This window comes from Danio aesculapii, chromosome 23, assembly GCF_903798145.1.
Source record: "Danio aesculapii chromosome 23, fDanAes4.1, whole genome shotgun sequence".
NCBI classification, from domain to species: Eukaryota; Metazoa; Chordata; class Actinopteri; order Cypriniformes; family Danionidae; genus Danio; species Danio aesculapii.
In genome coordinates, this window is record NC_079457.1 from 34,362,900 (window position 1) to 34,390,010 (window position 27,111).

General features: G+C 32.2%; 2 protein-coding genes across 2 annotated transcripts in view; both read left to right on the forward strand.

Annotated features, from left to right (window-relative positions):
- smpd2a (sphingomyelin phosphodiesterase 2a) overlaps nt 1-3,765 on the forward strand; it is a 33,589-nt gene extending 29,824 nt beyond the window's left edge. The window contains exon 11 of the mRNA XM_056449941.1: nt 1,535-3,765. Within this exon, the coding sequence (XP_056305916.1) occupies nt 1,535-1,929 (395 nt within the window). The 3' untranslated portion in view covers nt 1,930-3,765. The remainder of the gene's footprint in view (nt 1-1,534) is intronic.
- A 10,803-nt stretch (nt 3,766-14,568) lies between these two features.
- LOC130217513 (plakophilin-1) overlaps nt 14,569-27,111 on the forward strand; it is a 64,770-nt gene continuing 52,227 nt past the window's right edge. The window contains exons 1-2 of the mRNA XM_056449624.1: nt 14,569-14,843; nt 27,001-27,111. The exon at nt 27,001-27,111 is cut by the window's right edge and continues 5 nt beyond it. Coding sequence (XP_056305599.1) covers nt 14,669-14,843; nt 27,001-27,111 — 286 coding nt within the window. The 5' untranslated portion in view covers nt 14,569-14,668. The remainder of the gene's footprint in view (nt 14,844-27,000) is intronic.

Below are 27,111 nucleotides of genomic sequence, written 5' to 3' on the forward strand. Positions count from 1 at the left end.
TGGGTTTAGGGGCAGGGTTGGGTGTCACATTTCCTTTTTAAAATTGTACATTTTCATACGACTAAACTGTACGAAATTGTACGAATTCATGACAAAACTGACAAAACATTAAATACTTTCCTTGTGAGATCAGGCTGGATTTCGGACATTTGTCAGCGATTTCTAAAAAAACCTGTTGGCGAGTCATAATCATGGCTAAAATCACACAGTCTGAACTTGGCATTAGTGGTTTAAAAATTTAAACAGAAATTAGTAACTGAATCAAATATTCTCTTTCACATTTAAGCATTTTGCATTGTTTTACTTCAATAATAATATTATTTACTGTAAATTATACATTTGTTGTATATCATTCCAGTTACGTGTTCACCAAAATATGGAAACAGTTTTACGTTTTTTGTTTAGGCTTGTATTTTACAGTCCTTTAGAAATACTCAAAATGTCTCTGTCAATGTTTTCAAACATTTATATTTGATTTACCAAAGTCACACAAGTAGCAGTTTCACATCGGTCACATGCATAACGGAGAGATGTCACATCCATAATGACACATATTCCTCATAAATGCAAAAATGTCAAATAAAATAAAGTCAATCGTTTTTGTTCTATAGAGAGACATATTTTATCTTTTTGATTAGCATTATTTCTTTTGAGTTGTGCAGTTTAATTACAGAATTTCTACAAAGTATGTTGTATACTGCAAACTTGCATACTTTTTTGGTCACGTCCATAACGCATGTTTATTTTCCTCATTTAAAGTACAAAACATGTTTACAGATTGATATTTTTCAGATCCCATAACTCTGTGGTTAGTTGTTTTGGGAAAATATAAACAGATGTTTCAATATAATGTTAACTTATACTTTCTCTGTGAATTTATGTTTTGAGTTTTTACTGAGAATATCACATACATAACGCTGGAATTGCTCACCAGCAAATTCTGGAATGATTGATGTGTATAAACTGAAAACACATTACACATGATGTCACTAATTTCGCAAAATCAGAGACTGAAAAACCTGTAATAGGTGTGACAGACAAAGAAGACATGCAAAACAAGCAGTGTTGGTGGTCCTCCCGTGGAAAGTGGTTGAGAAACACTGCCCTAAATTAACAACAAAAATTCTTACCAACCCCAATTTTTTTAATGAGATTCTGTGATATTTATATCATAAATATACCGTCAGAAACCTCAAATCATTCATTTTATGGGTGAAAAATGTCACAGAATATGCAGTGTTAATACACTCAAAAAGGATGTTTGCTGTTTGTACTTATTTATTTATTTACTTATTTTTTTTTGGTGGAACAACGTAATTGTTCTATGTTCAATCTTAATTTTTTACTTAAATTTGAAAAAATTAAGTTAACTTAATTCCTTTATGTTATCTATCCCAACACAAATTAATTATATGAAACCCAGCATTATTTACAGTGTGTATTTAAAAACAAAACAAAATCAGGATGTTGTAATTTCAGTCTAATTAAAATATAGGTAAGTTTGACTGATATGTCTCTTTCTGTTTTCCTCCAGCACTGCCTGAATCAGATCAGATGGATGTAGTCTCAGAGGCGCGTGCGGTGGTGAAGGAAGGCCTGAGTAAAACTGAGGCACTGCGAGACAGATCTCTGCATCTGATGTTTGCTGGTCTCCTTCTTCTACTGCTGGTCTTGTGCTCCAGCTGCTTCTTCTCCTTTAGCGCTGTGGGGTTTCTGGGAGCCGTGTGTGTGTTTATACTGCTGTCTGGAGCTCTGCTTTACATGCTCTTCACCACGCACATCAAAGTCCTGAAAGAGACTGAAGACCAGATGTTGCTCCGCTCACAAAACCTCCAGACCAAACTGATCGGATGCAGAGTCTCTGGATCTTCATCTTCTGATGCTTCCCCAGAAATCCACCCGTCGAGTGTTTTCAAACGGGAGGAATAAGGTTGACGGTACAATAAGTGCTGGTCCAGGATCAGGTTACTGGTTTTCAGTGTTACATAGTAGAGTGTAACCGTCGGTTCCGGAAGTAAAAACCCATTTGTTTTCTCCATAGGGAAAGTGATAAGCTTTAAATACAGGTCTAGAGCTTCTTAATGCATCTGTTCATTATTTTAATGTATATTTTTAAGTATTATTATTAAAACTGTGGAATTCATGGTGAAAAAAACTACATTATCCAGCATGCTGTAGAGAAAATGACACCAATCAGAGAGTTGCAGTAGGCAAAATATCTTTAGCTCTGAAGTTCTAAATATCTTTAGTTGTCGCAACCTTTTATGATAATCTTTATTTTGTTGAATACAAAAGAAAGTACTTAGAAAAAAGCTACAAATTGTTTTAAGAGACCATTTGAAAACTAGAAAATGTTTCTCTATAATTTATTATTTATAGCCATGTGTTTAAGCCATGTGTTTAAGATATATAAATATAGACTCACCAGTCACTTTATTAGGTACACCTGTCCAACTACTCGTTAACACAAATTTCTAATCAGCCAATCACATGGCAGCACCTAAATGCATTTAGGCATGTAGACATGGTCAAGATGATCTGCTGCAGTTCAAACTGAGCGAAGAAAGAAAGATGGGGAAGAAAGATGATTTAAGTGACTTTGAACGTGGCATGGTTGTTGGTGCCAGATGGGCTGGTCTGAGTATTTCAGAAACTGTTGCTCTACTGGGGCTTTCACGCACAACCATCTCTAGGGTTTACAGAGAATATTCTGAAAAGGAGAAAATATCCAATGAGTGGCAGTTCTGTGGGCGCAAATGCCTTGTTGATGTCAAAGGTCAGAGAAGAATGGCTGGACTGTCTCTGATAACCACTCGTTACAACCCCTTGTTACAACCGAGGTATGCAGAAGAGCATCTCTGAATGCACAACACCTTGAGGCGGATGGGCTACAGCAGCAGAAGACCACACCGGGTGCCACTCCTGTCAGCTAAGAAGAGGAAACTGAGGCTACAATTCGTACAGGCTCACCAAAATTGGACAATAGAACATTGGAAAAATGTTGCCTGGTCTGATGAGTCTCAATTTCTGCTGCAACATTCAAATGGTAGGGTCAGAATTTGACGTCAACAACATGAAAGCATGGATCCATCCTGCCTTGTATCAATGGTTCAGGCTGGTGGTGGTGTAATGTTGTGGGGATATTTTATTGGCACACTTTGGACCCATTAGTACCAATTGAGCATTGTGTCAACGCCACAGCCTACCTGAGTATCATTGCTGACCATGTCCATCTCTTTATGACCACAGTGTACCTATATTCTGATTACTACTTCCAGCAGGATAACACACCATGTCATAGAGCGCAAATCATCTCAGACTCACTGTACTCAAATGGCCTCCACAGTCACTAGATCCTAGTCCAATAGAGCACTTTTGGCATGTGGTGGAACAGGAGATTCTCAATATTTCCAGCATCTTGTTTAATCTATGCCATGAAGGGTTAAGACAGTTCTGAAGGTAAAAAGGGGGTCCAACCCGGTTCTAGTAAGGTGTACCTAATAAAATTATAATAAAAATTATCATTTTTGTACTGATGAAGTTTCTGTAACAATTTAGATTAAAAAAAAAAATAAATTAGATGTTATATCCAGAAAGTAACAGACCTTTTAGAACTCTTTTTCTAATTGTTTTTTTTTTTTTTAGAAAACACAATTCCAAATGTTTACACTTCACAAGCAAATAAATTAGTTATTTGGTCAAATAATAAAATGTATTAAATTTAAAACAAGCTATTCTGACCAACTGTAATTTTTAAATGTTTTTTTACTGGGAAAAATTTTATTAGACCTTTAAAGATTAGAAAAAATACTTTAAATAAAATGATTTTACTAAAATCTATACCTTTTAAAAAAAAATCATTGTTTTATTTGTCATTTTAATTTGATTGTTCTTCACAATGCTTCGTGGTTTTATCTTTTTTTTTTTTTATTTAAGATAAATAGTATGTTTGTCTTTTGTCTGATCTTCATATACTTCTTAGTTTCAAGTCAAGGACTATAATGTTGCGAGTCACCTAGTTTGACACCTAGTTTGACTATGTGAAAAATGATTGGGAAAAATGACTTCTGGAACTGAAAAAGTGAACAGGCTCTAACGCACTCTTTAGCTATTAGGATATAACTAGAACAGCTGACCTGAGATCAGTGCTTTGAGGCGATCTCTACCTCATCTCAATGAACAGAGGCATTAATCATCACAAGCTGCTGATCGTTTGCGTTTGGGCAAACGGATAATCTTGAAGGCTTCATTGGAAAGCTCTTTGTGTTTTTATGAAGATGAGTTATTGGGTACTGTGATCATCTACAGAGACAATCTAAACAGTGTTCTTACTGATATTTCAATGTAACTCGAGAAAAAAAAAGAAAAAACTTAAGTCAATTTTTTTTATTGGTTAGTTATTGAAGTATTATTAGAACCACATTTTAGGCATCATAAACACTGTTTGAATCTTCATCATACTTGTGAATAAATAAATCACTATTCTGAAGCATTTTCAAAAGTGCAGTAGGCTGTTTTTCCCGCATGGTGGTGCTCTTGCTCTTGTAGGAGTACAAATGCTGGTGAAAGTCACAAATTAGTTGGGAGACAAGGGACAGCACACAGGTGCGTAGAAACCTTGGGGGATACGCCCAATTTAGGAACAGGTGAATAATAATTATATGAACATAAACTTAACACAAATTGCAATACTTGCCATTAATGTAACACATTTTACCTACAAACACACACACACACACACACACACACACACACACACACACACACACACACACACACGTATAAAAAATAATGCTGCCTTAAATTTTTAAGTGGAATCCAAATAAGTTTCCTAGTCATCTCAACTTACATCAAACAAACTGACTACAAATATTAAGTTAAACTTTGTATAACTTAAGTACTTTTAGATTGAAACCTCATTATCCAGATTGCATACGAATGTGGGCCACTTTAGGCAGTTATGCGGCACTGGTGGTCTTCCTTCGGCCCAGACAAAATTAATGTGAGCCTGAAGTGGCCCACCTGTACAATTGCAAAGGGGGGCCAAAAGATTCAAATTCATATATGGGGCATTTAAGGCAAAGATTTGGGACTTATGGCAAAATGTAATCAGAATGTGAGCCTAATGTGGCCCATGTGGAAAATTACCCAAATGATGGGTGATTTAATGATTTGGCCCAAATGAAGGAGGATAAATGTGGGCCACTGTTGGCAAAAATGTGGCATAATCATTTAAGGGTAATCTGGGTTTTAACCTAAAGTGGCTCACACGTGTGAGTGCAAATGTGGCCCAGTTATTTTAAAACATATGTGGGCCATTTTGGCAAATATTCGGCACAGTAAACTCTGGCTAATGCAGCCGGTCACCTATAGTGGCCCAGAGAAGATATGGAAAATGTGGCCCAGTTATCTTAAAACAAATTTGGGCCATTTTTGGCAAATATTTGGCAGAGTTAGCTCTAGCTTATGTGGCTGTGAGCCTAAAGCGGCCCAGAGAAGATATGACAAATGTGGCCCAGATATCATAAAACATATGTGGACCACATAGACTAAAGTCACCATCATGGAGAAAAGTGTTTGCTTTAGTTGGGCTCATACCCCTAAACCTCTTAATATAAATTCTATTTTGGGCTGCTGTAACTTTTAAGAACTTGAAAACTTTATTCATTAAAGCAAACAAGCCAAGTAAAAAAATAAAATAAACAATAAAATTAAGTGAGGCACAACCTGTGATAAAATAATATAATTCTATGATGTTCACCATTGTTTAATCCATTTTTAGAAGTAACATAATAACATGCTTGCATATGCCACATAATTTTGAAGGTTTATAAGGTAAAAAAAATTCTATGGGTCAATTTCTGCTCAAAGAGTCATCAATAATCAGCAAATGAACCTCAACAACGGTGACAATCAACAAAATTAAGCAAACTCACAAACATCACAAACAGGATACTAAAAGTGATAAAATCAACATTGTCAACAAAAACAGCAGAACAAACAGCAAATAATGAAAACTGTAGCATCAATAAGCTATAGAATGTATTCATACTGCAATGCATGCTGGGATTTTTGTACATTGTCACACCCAGCAAGTGTAAGGTGTAGGCCAGATCTGGGCCAGAATAAAAGCAATTTGTGTCCCAGAATAGGGTCAGTTCTGGTTAATTTGGTTGAATTCTGGCTGATATGTGATATTGCTATGGCTTAATTGTGGCCCAGAACAGGAGTGGACCACCCAAGTGTCATCATTCCATGCGGTATATGGGCTGGATGTAAGTGTCTGGTGTGGTCCAGATTTGGGCCACATGAATTTTGGTAGCTGGGTAACTTATTAAAATAAGTCAAAGCAACATTAAAATATTTGTGTAGTCATAATTATTTTCATAGTGTACAAACAGTATATTCTTGTCCTCTCCCAACCCTCGCAAGCAATCAGCAGTTTCATATTTTAAATCAATTTTATTCTGTGTGATTTATTTATTTTTTTCATCATGGGGACTAAAAACCTTCTACAGAAGGCCAAACTTTATGTTATTGCTGTACATGTGAGGAATACAAGGTACACACATTTGATCTTTTATTTGGATAGACTAATGCTAATTAAAGCAATGCAGCATCCAAATAATCACAAAGAATCTATGTTTCACAGGACAAGCAATGTGCAAATAATACAATTACTGAATATCTTTTACAGGACAATATTAAAACACTCAAATCACTCCTGTACAAAGAATTGAATTAATAAATAAATAAAGGAATATCTGCAAATTAAGGATTGAGCTGACATTATCTTTTCCGAACATGAAGACTGCCTCTTACTGCAGACACAGAGCAGTATTTGGCCATTTGTTTTAGAGCCTTTCTTAATGAGTCTAGCAATTTGTAATCCTCTCACACACAATTTATGAACATGTCCTAGGCTAACATGAATTAAAACAACTAGTTTGGCTGATGGCTAAATACCATTCCGGTATTCACAGTGAACTCATGACTTGTGATGTAAAGGCCATTGAGCAGCCATGTGTGTGTGAGACAGAATCAACATGTGCTGTTGATTCTGTCTCACAAACACACAAACTTACAAACACATACACCAAAAATTGCTGCCATGTTATAATTCTTATAATTTCTCTTTAAATACATACATGATGGCAAAACAGGTGATGTATATAATAAAATTAGAAACAAACAGATGGGCAACCCTATGTTTTTAATGCATCTCCTGTTTTCGTTAGTGCAGACTAGTTCAGTGAAAAGAAAGAAAGAGGAAATGCCCGCATGTGTTTAGCTTTTGTTTTCGCAAACACTGTAATCTGGTAGTGTTGGCGCTGCTTTGGCTTTTTCGGGGTTAATTATTGTGATCTCCCGATTGCAACAGACAAATACTGGGAAATGTCTGTATGGCATTTCATTCAGACTTATAATCTTGACTCTATAATCGCAAATATGCTGGAGAATGATTCAAATACTAGCTCTAAAATGTTTGTGAAGTAGCACGGATTCTGCTGTTCTGTGTTTATATGCACAATTATGCCATCGAACTGTTATATAAATGCAATATCACACAGTGCAATATGGCTGTATATTGCGACTGGTGGGTGGCATGCCTCCCACCAGTGCCGATATACAGCCATATGGCACTGCTATGTATATATGCTGCTTTATTACTTTAAGTTAGTTAGCATCAAATGAACCTTACATGTCAATTTCAATATACATTTGTGACTTAAAACAGGGTAAACTTCTTTAAATAATAATAAAAAAAAATGTATAATTAAAACATTTTGATCAACTTTTTTGCAGTGTATTCTGTAACCTTTTAGCGTTTTGCAAAAACAAACAAACAAAAAAAACACTACACCTTCCTATACATGTCTCTACATATAGAGACAGACCATGTAATAGACATGCCCAACACATAAGAGTTTTCATAAAATCATGTTTTTGTAGTTTAACTTTGCCAAAGGTATAAAGATTGTGATATATTGCAATGCATACACAAACAGACCAATAGCAGACAATATATATATATATATATATATATATATATATATATATATATATATATATATATATATATATATATATATATATATATTATAACTAAATCAAATAAATTTTCACATTAAAGTGACTTAATACATTGAATCTTGTATAATATATATAGTTATATTTACTTTTTTCTTTTAAAAACAACACATTTGAAAACGAGTTTAATAAACATAACAAACAATTGTTGTCATAACCTATTGATCATATCAGATTTAATTATTTACTAAATATTATAATTTTTTTTTTGTGTAGTCAGTATCCTTTTAGCCAACTTTGTTTGTTTGTGGTTAGCAAGCGATTTTTATCTTTAGCTTTCATTTACTTCCAATGAAGTTCAAAACTGGTTTCAGTGAAGATACAAACAGTAGCAACAACTTCTGTGTTCATCAAACTTGTCAATTATAAAAAGGATGTGTGTTTTTATGCGTTGGGTTAATGGGTAGCTGACAAGTATGATATACAGAACTGTACACTGTTAATGATTTTTTATATATTAAACATTTAACTGTAATATAACTGTATTTTACTATAGAACAGTTATGCAGTATGTTACTGCATATTAAATTCGCATTGTGAAAATTACTGTATGTTTTATAGTTAAGAAAACTGTAGATACATATAGAGCAAGATAATGGTGCTCTAAATGTAAATGCAGTAATCCTGCTGATTTACAGTAATTTTCTGGCAATTTGCTGCCAGTAAGTGACTGTAGATTCTACAAGAAATTGTTAACCTTGTAAGTTGAAGTGTAGACATAACACTTGTACAGCTATCTTTATGGGGACATAATGATGTTAAATAATACAAACTGTATTGACCTTATTCTTTGTGTATCAGCAGGTACAGTCATTTGAATCTTTTTAGCTTGAGACTTTCAGTGTCATTTACTTCCATTCATTTTAGACATTAAAAACAGCTCGTTACACTGCTTGATGATGCAAACTGATGTTTTTTGCAAACTGTAGTAGTTTGACTGTTTTTTTGCCATTTATTATTCCCATAGGCGACTGAATTGGAAGTTCTAAAACAATTGCAAAAATTAGAATATACGCAAAAACAATATATCTGCCTAACCAGAACAATTACTCCTAAACCAACCTTCATGGCATACAATCAGCATTTTTTTTTACTTCAACACTTAATTCTGTGTGATGTATGAGCAGTTTTCCTTATGGTGACCATGTCCCCACAAGGTCAAATATACTGGTTTTAATAAATTTATGGGGACATTTGGTCCTCACAATGAAAGGAATGCAAGGCACACACACAATATAGAAAAATTGTATATCAGTTCATAAATTATATCTGAATATTAATATTTATACTGTATATCTCTTACACCAAACATTCTAATGACAAAAGGATAAGTGCAGTAGTAGAAACCATTACCATAACAAGTAATATTTAAAACAAATCAACATCTAAATGTTTTGTTACATAACAATAGGGGAAAATCATGTTTCCGGATGTGGTTGTAAAAAAAGGTCTAATTATACTCTAGAGTTACAGTACTTGAAAGCTCTGCATTGGAAAGCTGATGCGTTGTTATACACTGGAGCTGTATGGTTATATTGTGTTCAGAGCACTAAATGTTCACTGATAGTTTGTGAGTTTGAGATCTGTTGCTTGAGTGTGATGCCAATGACTGTAAAACACCCTACGTCATTACATCAGCATTAAACTATCCATGCCACACTCTAATGAATCCAACAAAACATGCTTCCAGAGACAGACAGAAATAGATGAGTGGCAACTTTTAGACCACTTGGCAAATATCACACAAAGCTGCAAGCAGGCATTCATGTTTGATTAGGCAGCTTGTGATAGCACTAAACCAAGCAGTAGCTACTGTATAAAAACATTTCAACATGATAACTAATTTATTTTCTTGTTAAATATAAGCATAATTGATACCATATGAAACTACAGAGTACCTAATGAAAGTTATAAATTATATACAAAATAGTTGATTTACATTTTTTAAAATTATATTTTATAATTACATTCAATTCCATTTTTTTTCTTTTGGCTTAATCCCTTAATTATCAGGCGTCGCCACAGCGGAATGCATCACCAACTATTCCGGCAACTATTCCAGGCTCAAAACCTGATAACATACCCCTATATATATATATATATATATATATATATATATATATATATATATATATATATATATATATATATTGGGGAAAGCAAAATACATCTCAAAAGCTAAGTTTTTTCTGCAAATTTTGTTTTCGTGAATCTGCCCGAGGCAGCTGTGTAGAGCTGTAATTGGGCCTTAAAAGTTCCCGGCAGAATTGGCAGATTTTTAAAAGTCCGAACCCGTTTACAGCCAGACATTATTCAAGTGCGCACATGCACACAGCTCTTTTGCATTTTATTCAAGAATTAGTTGTCTATACGTGTTTTAACATTATTTAGTCATAACACACATAGGCTATAGGCTACCTAAAAGTTGGAACAAAGAAATAAAATAACTTCTCTGTAACATCGTAACATCTCAGCACTCTAAATACACTCTAGGCATACACTTAGCCATTAAATTGGCAAACACACCAATAAAAATAAGCCTTTCTTAACAAAAATAAATTAAAATAAATTCTAAATAAAGATGGGTATTTGGCAATAATAAATTAAGATAAAGGCTCTGCGGGATTTGCTTCGCCACTCCTCTTTACAATCCAGCCTCAAGGTGGACGCTGAATAATAAAAGAATAATTCCAGCATTAGCCTATATACTCTGACTACATTATGCATTTATTCATTCATTAATTCATTAATTTTCTTATCGTCTTAGTCCCTTTATTAATATGAGGTCAGCAGAATGAACCGCCATTATGCATTTATGAATGAATTAATATTTAGTTATAATTTGAAAATATTTTACTGACCAAGATTAGGCTGCGTGTTTTTGTGCAAGAACATTTTTGAATCCACTGTAGATGGTTTTAATGCGGCCCTGTGCTCACTGACGGTTCGTCCAGCAGCACTGAACACCCTTTCACTGCTGCTGCTACTGGCCGGTATGCATAGTACTGATCTGGCTAATTTAGGTAGGATTTGAGTAGGATTGTTTGTTCATCTTTCACCAGTCAAGAGCGTCCATTTCATTTTCCATGACAGCGGTTCCAATGTAGCGAGCGACCTCATCATTCTCATCTCTGTCAGATTGCTGTATGTTTTCCACTCTGCAAAATTAGTTTTTTTTTCTTCTCCCTCATCATTTTGTTTCATCTTTGCAGGGATGGGTTTTGATGTTGTAACAAACATTCAGATATCTTTTTCACGCTAATCGAAATGCATCACATGACCGTTCATTTACCACGCAAACACGAGCCCGAGCACAAGCTCTAGCCCGAGCCCAGTTCGACCCCATCTAAAATGAAATTAAGCCTGAACCTGCCCAAACATGTTAGGTTTCTTCAGGTTTGGGCAAAGATCTTCAGCTCTACCACTGTGTGTGCTTTCTGAGATCTCAGATTTCTCTTCGAGTGCCATTCGTGCCTGCTGAGGCCGCTGTCGACTGACGACCGACTGACTGACTGACCGATCAACTGATCCACCCTCCTCCTTGCCTAAACCCAACCGATGGTGGTTTAAAAAGCACAAATGATCCGACCATTCGACCATCAGTGTTTTCAAAAGCAATCCAGAAAAAGAAAAACCCTCGCGGCTGCTTGATTTTGCACTTTTTCCAATTTTATCTCATTCTTACCCTGCTATTTACTTGTTTATTTTTTTTTTTGTTTGTTTTTGTCTTACCTACATTCTGGAACCATTCTTCACCCCAGCATTCGTTTTAAAAAAGAAATGCAGATATACGTTCCATACTGGATACATAATTCACAATCTGCAGAAATGTATATAGGGGTACGTTTTCAGAATGAGCCTATGTTGGTTTTACATTGTTCTTGAAAGATGTTTTGCATTTATGCAATATAATACAATACAATACAATACAATACAATACTGTACAATACAATACAATCCAATATTTATTTATAAAGCACATTTAAAAACAACCAATTTAAAGAAACTGACCAATTTAAAGAAAATTGTATGTAAAAGGAAGCAATAAAAATAAAAGCAATAAAAAAACAGCAATCAAAGCATATTTCACTGAAAAACCAACTGAAACTCTTGACAATTTCTAACTTTTTGATTTAGCGGCTAATGTTAATTTGTATGATCTCATATGTACATTATAGTAGGAGATGTTTGGGGACATGCATTCTTTAAAAAATTGTACATCTATATAAGTAAAACTGGAAAATGGATTTGTACAAAATTTCTGACAATACTAAAATAGTAATGTTTCCTTAGTGAGATTTGGGCTGGAAAAACTGCACACGCAAAAACTATTGTGTTCCCTTAAAATTCTTTGTGTTCTCTCACAAAACTGTCACAATTAAAGTATCGTGTTCCTTCAAAAATTTTGCCATTTGCTAAAAGAACAATTTGCATTATTTCAAAAGTATTGAACTCCCCAAAATTCATTCCTAAAGCCTATCAATTGAAAAGGGATCACACTCTTTAAAAAATACATTGTGTTTGCTTACAAAACATTTGTGTTTTCACACTAAAATATAGCATTCTTCTAAAATCACATTCTTTGCTCTTAAATCTTTTGCATTCTATAGCAGCAGAATTGTGTTTACTCCAAATTTTTTGCATTCACTTTCAAAAAATTTGCATTGCCTTACAAAAGTTGTTACCCCAAAAACATTTGGGTTTGCAAAATGTTCTATCAAAAAATATTGCCTTCCCCCCAAGGAATTCTCTAACAAATAATAATAATAATAATAATAATAATAATAATAATAATAATAATAATAATAATAATAATAAGTATAAGTATATAAAAAATAATAAATATAAAAATTATAATATCCATATTCATAATCATAATCTGGGCTGCCCAGTGGTGCAATGGATAGCACGTTCGCCTCACAGCAAGAAGGTCGCTGGTTCAAGCTTCGGCTGGGTCAGTTGGCGTTTCTGTGTGGAGTTTGCATGTTTTTCCCGTTTTAGCGTGGGTTTCTCCGGGTGCTACGGTTTCCCCCACAGTCCAAAGACATGTGCTATAGGTGAATTATAGGCTAAATTGTCCGCAGTGTATGTGTGTGAATGAGAGTGTATGAATGTTTCCCAGTGAAGGGTTGCAGCTGGAAGGGCATCAGCTATGTAAAACATATGCTGGATAAGTTGGTGGTTCATTCCGCTGTGGTGACCCCAGATTAATAAAGGGACTAAGCCGAAAAGAAAATGAAAGAATGAATGAATAATCATAATTATAATAATAATTTCTCTTCATTAGAAACTTGGCAAACATGGTAAAATACTGCCATCGTCATGGTAATTTTTGTGGTTTCTTTTTATATTTATTATTATTATTATTATTAGTATTAGTATTATTATTATTGTACACTGCAAAATCTGAGTTCCATTGACTTACATGTTTTTCATGAAAGTTTGATAAACTTAATAGAAACAAGTTAGGTGAACTCAAAATTTGATTGTATAGACTTAACTTAAACTGAAGGAGTTAACCATGCAGATTTCCCTGCTTGAGTTCTGTCAGAGGTGTCACAGTGGCACAGTGGGTATGATCGCCTCACAGCAAGAAGGTCCCTGGTTCGAGCCTTGGCTGGGTCAGTTGGCATTTCTATGTGGAGTTTGCATGTTCTCCCCGGTGCTCTGGTTTCCCCCACAAGTCCAAAGGATCACACTTTATTTTAATGGTCCTTTTGTTGAATATAAATTACATTGCATCTACACGCCAACTAATTCTCATTAGATTATAAGTAGACTGTGAGGTTGGGGTTAGGGTTAGTGTAAGTTGACGTACTTGCAAAGTTTCTTATAGTCAGTTAAATGTTTGTTGAAGGAGCAGTATTAACAGAAATTAAACAGACAGACTACTAATACTAATGAATGAATGACTTATGAATTAATTATGTATGTTAAAAATATGCTATTGTGTATTTTTTGAACATGACTGACATAGGGAGACATGATTTAGACTTTAATGTTGTGCCATGTTTGAGATTTACGGAGCTTTCTGTTAAAATGTAATTGTAAAACTCTAACTCAGATTACAGATCTGAGTCAACAAAACTTAAATAGTCTAAGTAAATGACACTCAATACAAGTAGGGAATGTTTTTAATATATAATTAGTAAGTAATAAACACACAAAACAATAACGTTAAAATTACTTAATTAAACTAGTAATTCAAATACCTAATTAAAGTCACAATTCAATTAAGTAAACAACAGAATTCATATTTACAATGCGCTGTAGCAATGGCATAGCGAATTTGTAACAAATGGGTGGTATTGGTAACAAATGGATAAACAAACAGTGGCAGACAGACAGACAGACGAATGATCATGCGTAGAAAACGCCAGGTAACTGACAGGTTTAAAAGTAAATGTTGAGGATTCATTGGCCCGCGGTGCAGTAGGCGTATCTTAGGTGTGGCTCCTCACTGAAGCGCTGGAGCTTCATCAGTTTCTCCGCCGCCGCGCAAGAGTTTGGTGACGTTGAAGGACAGTCTGTCAGGTTTGGCTGAAGGTTCGTGTGCGCAGTGCAACCGAGAGCAGCGATGTCTGCCGAACCTATCCGCTCGGTTCTAGGCTCCGTTTCGACGGATGACACCTCGCTGGTCCTGCCGTCCGACAAGACTCAACGGAGAGGTCAGGAGCGCGTGCTGGAGCAGGTCAAGAGCATTCGCAGGAAGTCGAAGATGGTCAAGAACGACTCCATCCCGTCGCCGACAAGTGAGTGCGCGCTTTAAATGTGTGGAACGCCAGTAAAACATCGTGAACGCAGTACTGCATGTGTGTTTGGCAGTATCGGAAAACAATTTTCATAAGCAAGTTGAAGCAGGTTTTGAGGCAAAGCTGCATTCACTTAATTAATTTCTCAAACACAAGAGTGTTTGACAGGGGTGTGTCTGAAATCCTTGAGAGCCTGAAGTTTACCTAGACGGCATTTTTGGATTAGGAGATAATCACATTACCCAAAATGCTGCATATTGCAATTACTATAACCCTAAAAATTCAGAAAACTGTTCCCACACACATTCATTTGGAATACATAAATTAATAAAAGTACTTTAAATTTTGTGTAAAGTTATGTCTGTTAAAAAATATACTCTTACCATCATCTCGCATGCTTTTATACTCAAACAGAATTATCTTGCAATAATAAGAAACACTTTTTTTTTTAGTTAGTACTAGCACTTCTGAAAAATCAGATTTTAATAAGTCATTTGAAAATTACAAGTATTAACCCCATATTTGGGAATTTAAAACCATGATGCTCAAAACAAATTATTAAAACCTTCCTGGTTATTTTAAACTGAACATCATATATTTAAAAAAAGAAAAATTCATTTAAAATAAAAATAATTTATCAACAAAAGTCAGATGGAAAAGTGTTTGAGATGTGGAGTTCATGTGTATGTTTCTTTTGGCTTTATAAATGTATTTACAAAAAGTATTTTTGACACATCAACTTTGTGTTTGGTGTATCCAAACACAAAGTCCGCAATAATAATGATAACAATAAAAAACATAATATAAAAAGCAGATGGGGCTAGTAATTATTGAATAATATTTGTTTGTTTACGGCTTTGGTCATGCAGTGTTATTATCTGGTGAACTTTTTGTAAACCAGGCATGAACAAACATGCAAAAATGAGCAGTGTTGACAGTCTAGCAGCACAGATTAAATAAGGATTTGGATTAAATATTCATAAAAAAAAAAAAAAATTATAGTAAAATACGAGAGAAAGAACAAACCTTTCTTGCTAAAACGTTTGTTTCACAACATTTAGAATCTTCTTCACAGAAAGATAATTAAGTGTTATTAAGTGTTATAAATGTCAAAATATGGGTGAAATAAAGTTCAGTCATCATTCAGAGTAACATATACTGTATTTATTTAAAACGTAGACAACAAACAAATTCTGTAATGCATCATTTTGAATAATAAATCTATTTTTAGAAAACTTACTACTAACAAATGGGTAAACTTAGCTGTGTATAAAGTATAAAGGTGTAAAATTACAATAAACAAGTGTCTTCTAAAATATCATAAAATTACTTTTGTTATAAAAATGCCTGACTGGATTTTTGTGTGAACTATTGTTACACTAAATTACATTTTAGGTGTCATGTGTAAGCCATAATTTTCAAGTATGATTATAAACATTCATATTTACCTCGGAAAACAGGAACCTTTTTTTGGTCCATTTCTCAAAGAGTATTTTTTATGGAAATTATAAACTTTAAACAAATATACTTTGGTAGTTTTTTTTTTTTTTCAAACTGAATGCAATCCAAATAACCTTCATTTATGTATCTGCAAACATTTAAAGCAAAGCATCTTAGTTGAAACGCATCTTGCATGTTATTAATTGCACTCTAAAGTGACCCGATTAAGTCGGACCTTACACAGAAATTTTGTAATTCTGTTGTATATGAATTGTGATTTATATGGAACTGTTCAGTTTAATGATAAGCATTTTTGATAAACTAAAGCAATTTCAAGCGAAGCCATATTTAAACATATTTGCAATTATTTGTATTACAAAAGTAAATGCACAAAGTTAATAACATTTACTTTAGACACTTGTATTATTATTTTAAATGTAAGGTTAAAGTTCTTTACATGTGCTTTATCATTTTAGTCAGCACTTGACATGTGCCAAATTTCAATAATGCAGTATATTGTATTGATAAACATGGGCAGTTTAAACTATTGTGAATAATTATTTAAACCTCAAGTTATATTATTACTTTGTTGGCAACGGTTATTCTAGGCTGTTTATTTTCACGTTAATCTGGCCTACGACATGCAAAGCTGAAAATGCTCCGACTGTGTAGGCCTATATTGTTAGGTACTATTAACATTAGCTAATTTAATTAACCTCATGCTGAAAAGTACAAAAGCATTTATTTATCAGTAATTAATTTGTTTCTTAGTTACTTTTTAAATATTCAATTCAATCCAAGTTTACTTGTATAGTGCTTTTCACAATAATTAGCAAAATACCTAAATAAAATTAAAAGTCGTAACTGTTTTATTAAATGGACTTAATAAATGCTAAAACTTTGTTGTATTTTTTTATTAACATTAATATAGTGACTGTCATAAATACATTGTATTATTACTCTTTTTTATGTTAATGCATTAATACAGTTTAATAATGAGACTCTATTGTATTGTGTTTAATAATATATTGTACTTTGTGTATATACATTATTTAATTTATTTATTTACATTATTATTATCAACATTATTTATTTGTTTGCTTCATTGTTTTAGGGCTGCACAGTATATCATTTGAGTATCGATATCACAATGTGTGTATCTGCAATATAGGCACATGGCAGGATTAATTGAATAATTATTAAAGATAAGATAAAGTTATTAATAAATATTACTATTTTCAATCAAATTATACAACGATGACCCTATTTTTTTCCTGGAAGTCTTTCCTGAAAACAGTTGGCATTGTTTATTTCTCAATGAATGAATTCTTTCCAAATAGAGCTATTCAATTCATCTAGTGAAATTATATTCATATCGCAATAAACAGTATATAAAAGAAGAACAAAACATTGCAATGTCAGATTTTTCAAATATTGTGCAGTAGTTTGTTTATTTATTAGGTTTTTTTATTATTATCTATTTTTTATTTGTATACCTGTTAAAGTAACCTAACTTTGACCGATATTGCACTACTAAAAGCTTCAGCAGTTTAACACAATGAGAACATTTAAAAACCGTAATAAGCCTAGGATAATAATAATGTGATAAGTCATCAGCACATTAACAAAAGTGCACTTCTTTAAAGCTTGACAAAATAAAATACTGGAACATTGTTATTATTTAAAATGTACTCTAAAACATTTAATATATTATTAAACACACTTTTTATTCACAGGTGTTCACATTTTAAAATAACCACTTGATTTATTTATGCCACAGAGCATAAATTACTACCTTGTACTCTGGGTCGCTGTTAAAGTTAATCTGTATACATACTGTGTTACTGTAATCACGGTGTGTCTGTAAGGTCACCGTATACAGCATTGCTTCATGCAATAAACTGTAGCACTGTTACTAAATAAAAATGACAAAGCAAAAAATTGCTGTAACTTCACATGATTTGTGTCTTGTCTTTTAGTGTCTATGATAGCCATATTGCTGTCTGTAGGAACCTCACCACAGGATTTATGGCATAGACATATTATTGGGATCCACCCAGTATTTAAAAGTGACAGAACGTCAGAATTCAAAACATGCTGATTTGCATTAAGCTAAACTGCATTTAATATTCCAAGGATTTTTATTTATTTTTAAAAGTTGTATGCCAGTTATAACTGCAAGAATGTGCATGCATTGCTACACTGTAAAACCCAACAGTCAACTTTATGAAATGAAATGAGTGTAGTTAACTCAAAATGTATTGCAAGTTAATTCTACTTATGTGAAAAGAGTTTTGAACTCTTTTGAACTTTGCAGGTAATGAGTTAAATAAATACCTTAATCACTTCAACTTGAAGAAAGTTCACAGTACTCATAATTTTTTAGTTTTTCAACTCAAATGGTTTGTTTCAATCGGTTTCCTCAAACAGTTTGATTTGCCTTAAATTTTTGTTTTTTACAGTGCAGGGAAATCTGCATGGTTAACTCATTCAGTTTAAGTTAAGTCTAAAAAATCTAATTTTGAGTTCACCGAACTTGTTAACTTTTTGGGTTTTACAGTGTACTTTTTAGGATGTTGTTAAATCATTGTCTTTATACCATTCACATATTCAAGGAACAAACAAATACATGTATCTGAATAAATGTAAAATAGATGTTACTTCTCTGTTTTTTTTTTTAACATTAATAATTTTAGCACGGTTAAGAAACTTGGATAACCTATTAAGTGACTTTCATTAAGTAAATAACAAAGACAAATATAAGACACGAGCCCTTAATTTTCTCCAAAACTTACATTTGAGAGAATCAGAACTATTGAACAGCAAATAAATTTAAGCCGCTAAAGAATGACAGATGGACCATTTGCAAAACACTGTGATCTATAGATGGTTGGTTGCAATGCAAACCTGTATAATGGGAAGTGTAGTTTATAGTTAATATATAATATACTGTAAAGCAGCAGGGACATTTATTGTAATGCTGGCTTCATCCTATAGCTGCATATATTGTTTCAGCATTAATATTGCAATGCATACATCCACAATATTAACATTGTAGCATGTGCAATGTCCATTCAATTATTATGATTATAGTTGATCAGGTACAATACTTTTTTTGTATAAATTTTATCCATCATGTGGTTAAAGTTTATTATTTGCATGTTTTTCGACCTGTGATGATTATTAAGCATTTCAAGAAAGCGTAAAAGCACAAGAAAATATAACGTCTGTAACTTTATATTTCAATTATTATTTTTCATATGTATTTATTTATTTGTATGATGAAGACTCTATAGAGATATTTTGCATTTAATTATTTAGGTTCTGTGTTTAAATTCTGAATAATATATGACTTCTCAGAAAATCAAAAAGTACTGTTTATTCATTTGCATCTTTGTTTTATTTTAGCTATGCTTGTAGTTTGATTATGTGTTATAATAAACCTAATTGTCCTAAAATTACGAATTCTTAAAAATAAGCTATTCAAGTCATCTGGTAAGATTGTATTATTAACAATATTTTTTTTCCAATATTGTGTAGCTCTACAATATATGGTTTCAGCATTGATATTGCAATGTGTGAATCTGCAATTGTCGTATCGCAGGATCTATATTAAATTGGAATTATAGCAGCAGTCACCACAGCTCAAGACAGATGAGATTTGTGGAGCAATGCTTAACCATAAAAGAATTAAACTATTTTAATTTGGATCTGTTTTCAAGACCTGTTTAAGATTTCTAGCAATTTTAATTCATTTAAGCACAATAAATTGTATAGGTTGTAAATTTAACAGTGATTTAATTATTTATAAATTGAAGACCATACAGTTTTATTTTATATTAAATTAATTAATTTATTAAATTAAATTATTGAATGTCTCTACACCGATACTCTGTTAACTCTACAAAAAAAAAAAAAAAAAAAAAAAGAAACAAATATGTGCTTTTATTATGTGCAGATGCACTCCATACACTGTTAATAATATTGGTTCCACACAATCGATTTGTTTTAGGACAACGTGAAGTAATTAAGTTAACTTACTTGTTTTTACAAATTAAAGTGGATTAAACATAAAACAATTAATTTGTCTCCCTAAAAACAAGAATTGTGTTGTTTCAGCTCAATTTAAATAAGTAACAGCAAACATTTTTTTTTTTTGAGTGTGCAAAATCATCCCAATCATTCTATATTGTTTCCAAATAGAGCTAGCCATTGGGGGAAATCATATTTATATCAATATATATCACTGAGGAACAAAATATGGCAATGTCAGATTTTTCCAATATCATGCAGCCCTAGTTCACACCAAATGCAAATTAGCATCTCTGGCTACTCATGGGATAGCTTTTGCCTTGTGTAAAATTTCCACTCAATTGAAATATCTTGCATGAAAAAAGCGAATTTGGCAAACACATCTCACATTCTGCATTATTTATTTGGCCCAGTTTGTGTTGACTTTGTATACATGAATACTTAAATTCACATTGGGTGTGAATGTGTATCACATGCTTTCACAGGCCACATAAAAGTGTATGGTGGACCAGATTTGGAAAAACAACTTTAGTTACCTTTAGTTTTTAGTTTGTTTTGTTTTGTTTGTGATAATTGTTTTTATTTATTTATTTATTTATTTAGTTATTTAACCAGTTTTCACTGTTAAGGACCTTTTGTGCAGTTAAACATATGGATGTTTAAAGTTTTAGTTAGTACCAAAAATTCACTTGGTGACTTGACTTGTCTACTTTATTGTGGTACTGTTTTACTATTATTGGTAACATTGATTGCCAAGTCAATTTCCTAACACTTTTAGTGCACTCAAACATAAAAAATAAGGGTAACACTTTTAGTTTAAGTAACAATTCTCACCATTTACTACTGTCTTATTACATGTCTATTATTAAGATTATTAACTTTTTATTAGCACTTTTAAGGATCTTTTTAAACATCCCTAATCCTACTCCTCTACTAACGTAATAATAATATTTAGAAGCTAATTAGTGGTTTATTGAGCTAAACCTCTTTGTTAGTGGTTTGTTAATGGATTGCTTATAATGCAAATTGTACATTAAAATAAAGTGTGACCAATATAACATGTGATGAATACCACGAAAGTCAGGCCTTTGCATAAAGATAAATATGTATTGCTTAATACCTTATAAAAAAGTGCCTGTACTTATTTATTTGTTGTTCGTTTTATACTGTATATATATATATATATATATATATATATATATATATATATATATATATATATATATATATATATATATATATATATATATATATATATATATATATATATATATATATATATATATATATATATATATATATATATATGTCACACTGTTGACACAGTCTTTTGTAAATGATATTCAAAAGAAAAATGTGAATTTCAAATATATAGAAATCATGTCAAAGTTATAGTGTAAAGGTTAAAGATGAAAGTATTAAGACAACAGTTTTACATTTTTTCTTTGTACATTTAGAATGTTATTTCCAGCTGGAAGGGCTGTGTAAAACTTATGCTGGATTAGTTGGTGGTTCATTCCGCTAAGGTGACCCCTGATGAATACGGGACTAAACCGAGGAAAAATGAATGAGTGATTTAGAATGTTAGAATAAAAAAAGAAATATCACACATTTTACCATAATTTACAGAAGGAACAAACATTCAATCAAGTTGCTTATAAAGCAAAGCAAACATCTTGTCTTGACATGGTAAAAGACTCTAATTATCCCATGCAATACCAACATACTTGTTAACTGACATTTACTACTTAATACTTTGCCAACATCCTTCAAACCATTTATCAGCAAAAATGTTTTGTTTCTGATTATGTTGTGTTACTCCTAATGATGATGGAATATTATCATTTTCTTTTTGCATTTAATTTTTATAATATAGACACTTTAGTTGCCTTTGTATCGTAAAAAAAAGTTAATTAACAGGTTCCTTATTTTGTGATTTATGTTTTTCCCCCTTTTATTTATGTTTATGCATCACATTTTGGGATTTTTATCTCTACTTTGATGATAATATGATGTTTAGTCCATAAAACAACTGAAAAAGTACTCACAGTTTATTACCATGTTTTTGTGCTGTAATTTACAACACCAATCCAGACAATATATCACTTCAAATGGTTAAAAATGTCAATAAAAGTCACATTTTTCAACATCAAAAGTTGTTGGAGGAAAGATCAAGGTCCTATAAAAAAAAATCACAAAATATGTAATATTAAAAATGTATAATATTTTTTTACATTGTAGTATATTTGATATACTTAATTACATTTTTAATTTTTTAAATTTTAGACACCAAAATGGCATTTGCATTTGACTCATACAGTAACTTTTTAATATATAAGCTTGCTGTTTGTTCATATAAATGTTAATTTATATTCATATAAATGTTAATTAATATAGTTTATAATTTACATTACCGATATGTGTGAGATAGTTGTTTGAGTTTATTTTAATTGCAGATGATAAAAGTATCTTTTGTTTTCGGAATAATTGACCAAAACTTATGGAGTTGATTAGCACAGAAATTAATAAATTGAAATTGTGGTTTGACGTACACAAATTGTCATTGAATATAAGTAAAACTAAGGTTATGTTATTTGGGAAATTAAAAAAGTAGTCATAATTTAAATTTATAAATTGATAATGAAGTAATAGAAAGAGTATATGCAATTAAGTTTCTTGGTGTTGTATTGGACCACAAAATTAGTTGGAAACCGCAAATAAATAATGTGATATCAAAATTTGTAAAAACTGTAGCAATAGAGTACAAAGCAAGTTTTATCCTGGACAATAAATCAATGTATGTATAATATAACACACTTATGTTGCCATATACTGTATGAGTTATTGTGTTGAAATTTGGGGGAATACATATAAATCTAACTTACGACCTTTATGTACAATGCAGAAAAATGTAATTAAGACCTGTGCACATTGGGACGCTTTTTGCTCGCATTTTGCGTCAATGTTTAACGCCTCGTGACTAAATAAAGGGTGCCAATGTGATCGTGCACACCAACGCACAAAACGGCAGGCGTAAAAGCGTAATTTTTAAAAAAAACACCTCATGCTCGTTTTTTCTCCACCAATCAGATTAGCACTATTGTTCAGGTGCACGAAGCTGCTGAAGTAAACAGCACATGGAGCCGCTCAAGTGCAAAACTGTCAATGTGAGCGCACATTGAAGAGGATCCTCAGAGGATATAAGAACATGGAGCTGCTTATTGCACTGGTGAACAATAATATTTTTTTCATCACTAGAGCTGGAGCTGCTACTTGAACCATCCATGCTTGTTCGAGCTGTCAGTAACTTTAACAACAAGCGTGTCAGCTTACTCTCTTCTTAATTTGGAGCATCATCTCTGAATTAGTTTTTAACCAGGTGGGGGGTTTAGAATTTTTTTAAGATGTAATTTTGATATTAACAAGGTGCAGATAAAACTTTCCTCTTTTCATAAACAGGTATGCTTACTATGGATGCTTATTTATAAGCATAATTGTTCTCCACATAAAAGGAACAACAAATGTATAACCTTTAAAAATAAATCCTTATTTCATAGAAATTGGTGCAATAATGATATTATATTGCTGAGACAGTTGTTCAAAAGTAATGGACGACTTTATAATTATTGTGAATTTCTCTATTATTACGAGATTCCCATAACTGCTAAAGAATTTGCAATAGTATTTGATGCAATTCCTAGTGGAATTGTTCAGCTCTTATCCGGTAATTTATCCTCTGAATAAAATCTTTTACATACTAATCAGTTAAGTAAGTATCAATGGTGTGAAAATTATAGACAATAAATTTAATAACTGCAACATTAAAAAGTTATGCAGAACCATTTTGTTGCCTTAATGCAAATCTTTTTGGAATTCCTTATTTGAGCAAATTGAGTGGAAAAAATGTTTGGAACTTGCCTAGTAAATACTGTCTCACCAATAAAGGTTAAGAAGTGACATACAAACTAATACATTTAATTTATCCAGTGAAAGAAGTTGTTAAAAATTTTTTTAGAGACATGGAATCTATGTGCACTTTTTGTGAATTAGAGGAGGAATCAATAAAACACCTGTTTTTTAGATGCATATACACCCAAAAGTTTTGGTTTGATGTTGAATATCTTATATTTAAACTTGCAAAAATAAAATTCAGTTGTCTTGTAAAGATTTTTTTTTTTGATTTACAACAATAATAACAAAACTTTGGAGCAAAATTTGTTTATTAATTTAATGATAATATTTGGCAAGTACCATGTACACAAACAAAAATGGTCCAATGATAAGCCTAATATTTATTTGTTTAAAATTGATCATAAGCATTATATCGAAACCCTAAAAGACACACACACAGAAAAAAAAGCTATAAAGGATATATGCAATTTTGGAATCTTTTTCTTATGCTTTTATTTTTATTTATTTATTTTTTTTTACTTCTATATCCCCTGTAATTTTATTTAATTTTTTTTGTTTTAATTTTTTTTTCTACTGATTTGTTCCTTTGATGAGAAAAAATGTAAGCATTATATACCTCGTTTTTGTATGCTATTGTTCTTGTTATGCAATAATAATAAAATTTTACAAGCGGGTGTCAGAAGCTTAAAGTTGTGTAGCACCATCTTACATCAAGGAGTAATTTGCATACTCTTCTGCTCGAAGCCAGTGAAAATCGATTGGGTTTGAATCCGGAAAAAACGTCTCGATAAACGCAAATGAAAAGCGTCCCGGTGTGTTCGAGCCTTTACACTGATAGAAAATGTGGGGTATTTGGAGAATGCAAATCCTTTATTTATTTATTTTAACTAAAGTTACTTAAGTTCAGTGATTTAGTAAAATTTAAAACAGCACAATTTAAAGCTAGGAATAATTTACTTCAGAAATGCATACAAAAGTTTTTTGAAGAAAGACAAGGGGGATATAATCTGGGAGAAGAACAACATTTTTAGGAGGTTAAAAACAAGCACAACTTAACAAAAATTTGTGCATGACTGTATGTGGTGTGAAATTACGGAACAGCCTAGAACAGATTCCTAAACAATGTAAGATATTAATCAATTTAAAATGTTTTGTATATATATATATATATATATATATATATATATATATATATATATATATATATATATATATATATATATATATATTATTAAAGAAATATAATGATGAAAAGAGGTGATTGAAAAAGAATAAAATGAGAAAGGTGTGATGAAATTTCAATTATTGGCTGTTTGCAAATACTATGTATTTTTTGGGGTCTATGTTCTAAAATGTACAAACGGTATCAGACATATAATATGTCAAAGATGCCAAAAGGATAAAATATGTCTCATGTAAAGCTCATGTGTCCCATGTAAAAAGAAGAGATAACTAAAAGAAGACCCTGTTACCCAGCACTCACTTTTTGAGATTTACACCTAACTTATAATAGTAACAGTTCTTGACTCCAGTAAGCTACAAACACAAATTAGGTATCATTGGAAAGAAAACACTTTGAGCTTTACTGTGGTAAAAGGGGAAGTTTCACGCTCAAAAATATAAAAAGTTGTACATTATGAAGTCATGAGAAAAAAAATTTGATCATGTTCAATATTTGTTTTTCCATATGCAAACACAGGAAAAAACATTAATGTAATGTCCTAGAACAGGGGTCACCAATCTCGTTTCTGGAGGTCCAGTGCCCTGCAGGGTTTAGCTCCAACTTGCCTCAACACACCTGCCTAGGGGTTTCAAGTAGTAAGACTTTGATTAGCTTGTTCAGGTGTGTTTGATTAGGGTTGGAGCTAAAATCTGCAGGACACCGGACCTCCAGGAACAAGTTTGGTGATCCCTGTCCTAGAAAATATATAACTTCAAAGCCAAGTGTTTCATGTGTTTATTTTTCAAATTTGATGAAGACAGCATGCAAAATGAGATTTCTGTAAAGTTTTTCAAGTGGTGTCCTTCTTTCCCTTACCGTCAGAGGCATTTTCTCAAAAATGACCTTCCCAAACTAAAACATTAACAGTTGAATGATGTTAACTGAATAATTTGGTCTACATTCACAGTTCATGTTTCTTTGGAAAGAAGACACTTTGGGCTTTATTATCCATCATCTAGAGTCTATAATGCTCAAAATGAAAAAAGTTATTGATGCTTAAGTAATGTAAAAAAATGCAACGCACTAAACATTTTATTATTTCCTAAACAAATATATGAAATTAGTCCTGGAGCAACACAGAAAAGTAACAGATCAATAGCCACACATCTCCTGTCTATATGTTTTGATGCCAATATCATGCAAAATGAAATTTCTGGAATTATTTTCTGAGATAATGTCTTATGATTTGTCTCCCTCTTCTTGTTTGTGGAGAGGCAGTCTGATTACCACCCATATACTGAAGGTTTCTAACATCTATTTTAGTTGTTTTTTAGAAATAGACGAATGATGTGTGTAGTAATGGGGTGGGAAAATAATAAGCTTGTGCTTCATCTCGCTCTATTTCGACCACGTTGAAATGTATTTTTTGTTGAAGAATTTTTATATATTATATTAGATATTTCTGTTCAAAACAAATAAATCAAATAAAAAATCTAATCAAATTGTGTTGTTTAACTTTTGTGTTTTAAGCATTTACTCAAGCTTGTGCCGTTAAGGTACACAAAACAAATTAAATTTTATTATTTATGAGTGTGTTTGCATCTTTTGCAGTTCCAGCATCAGCAACAGAATACAGTGAGCCTAAATTCCAGTTCTCACCATCAAAACTGAACAACACACTCTTCAGATATAGCGGCTCCAACATGACTACAACCCAGAATA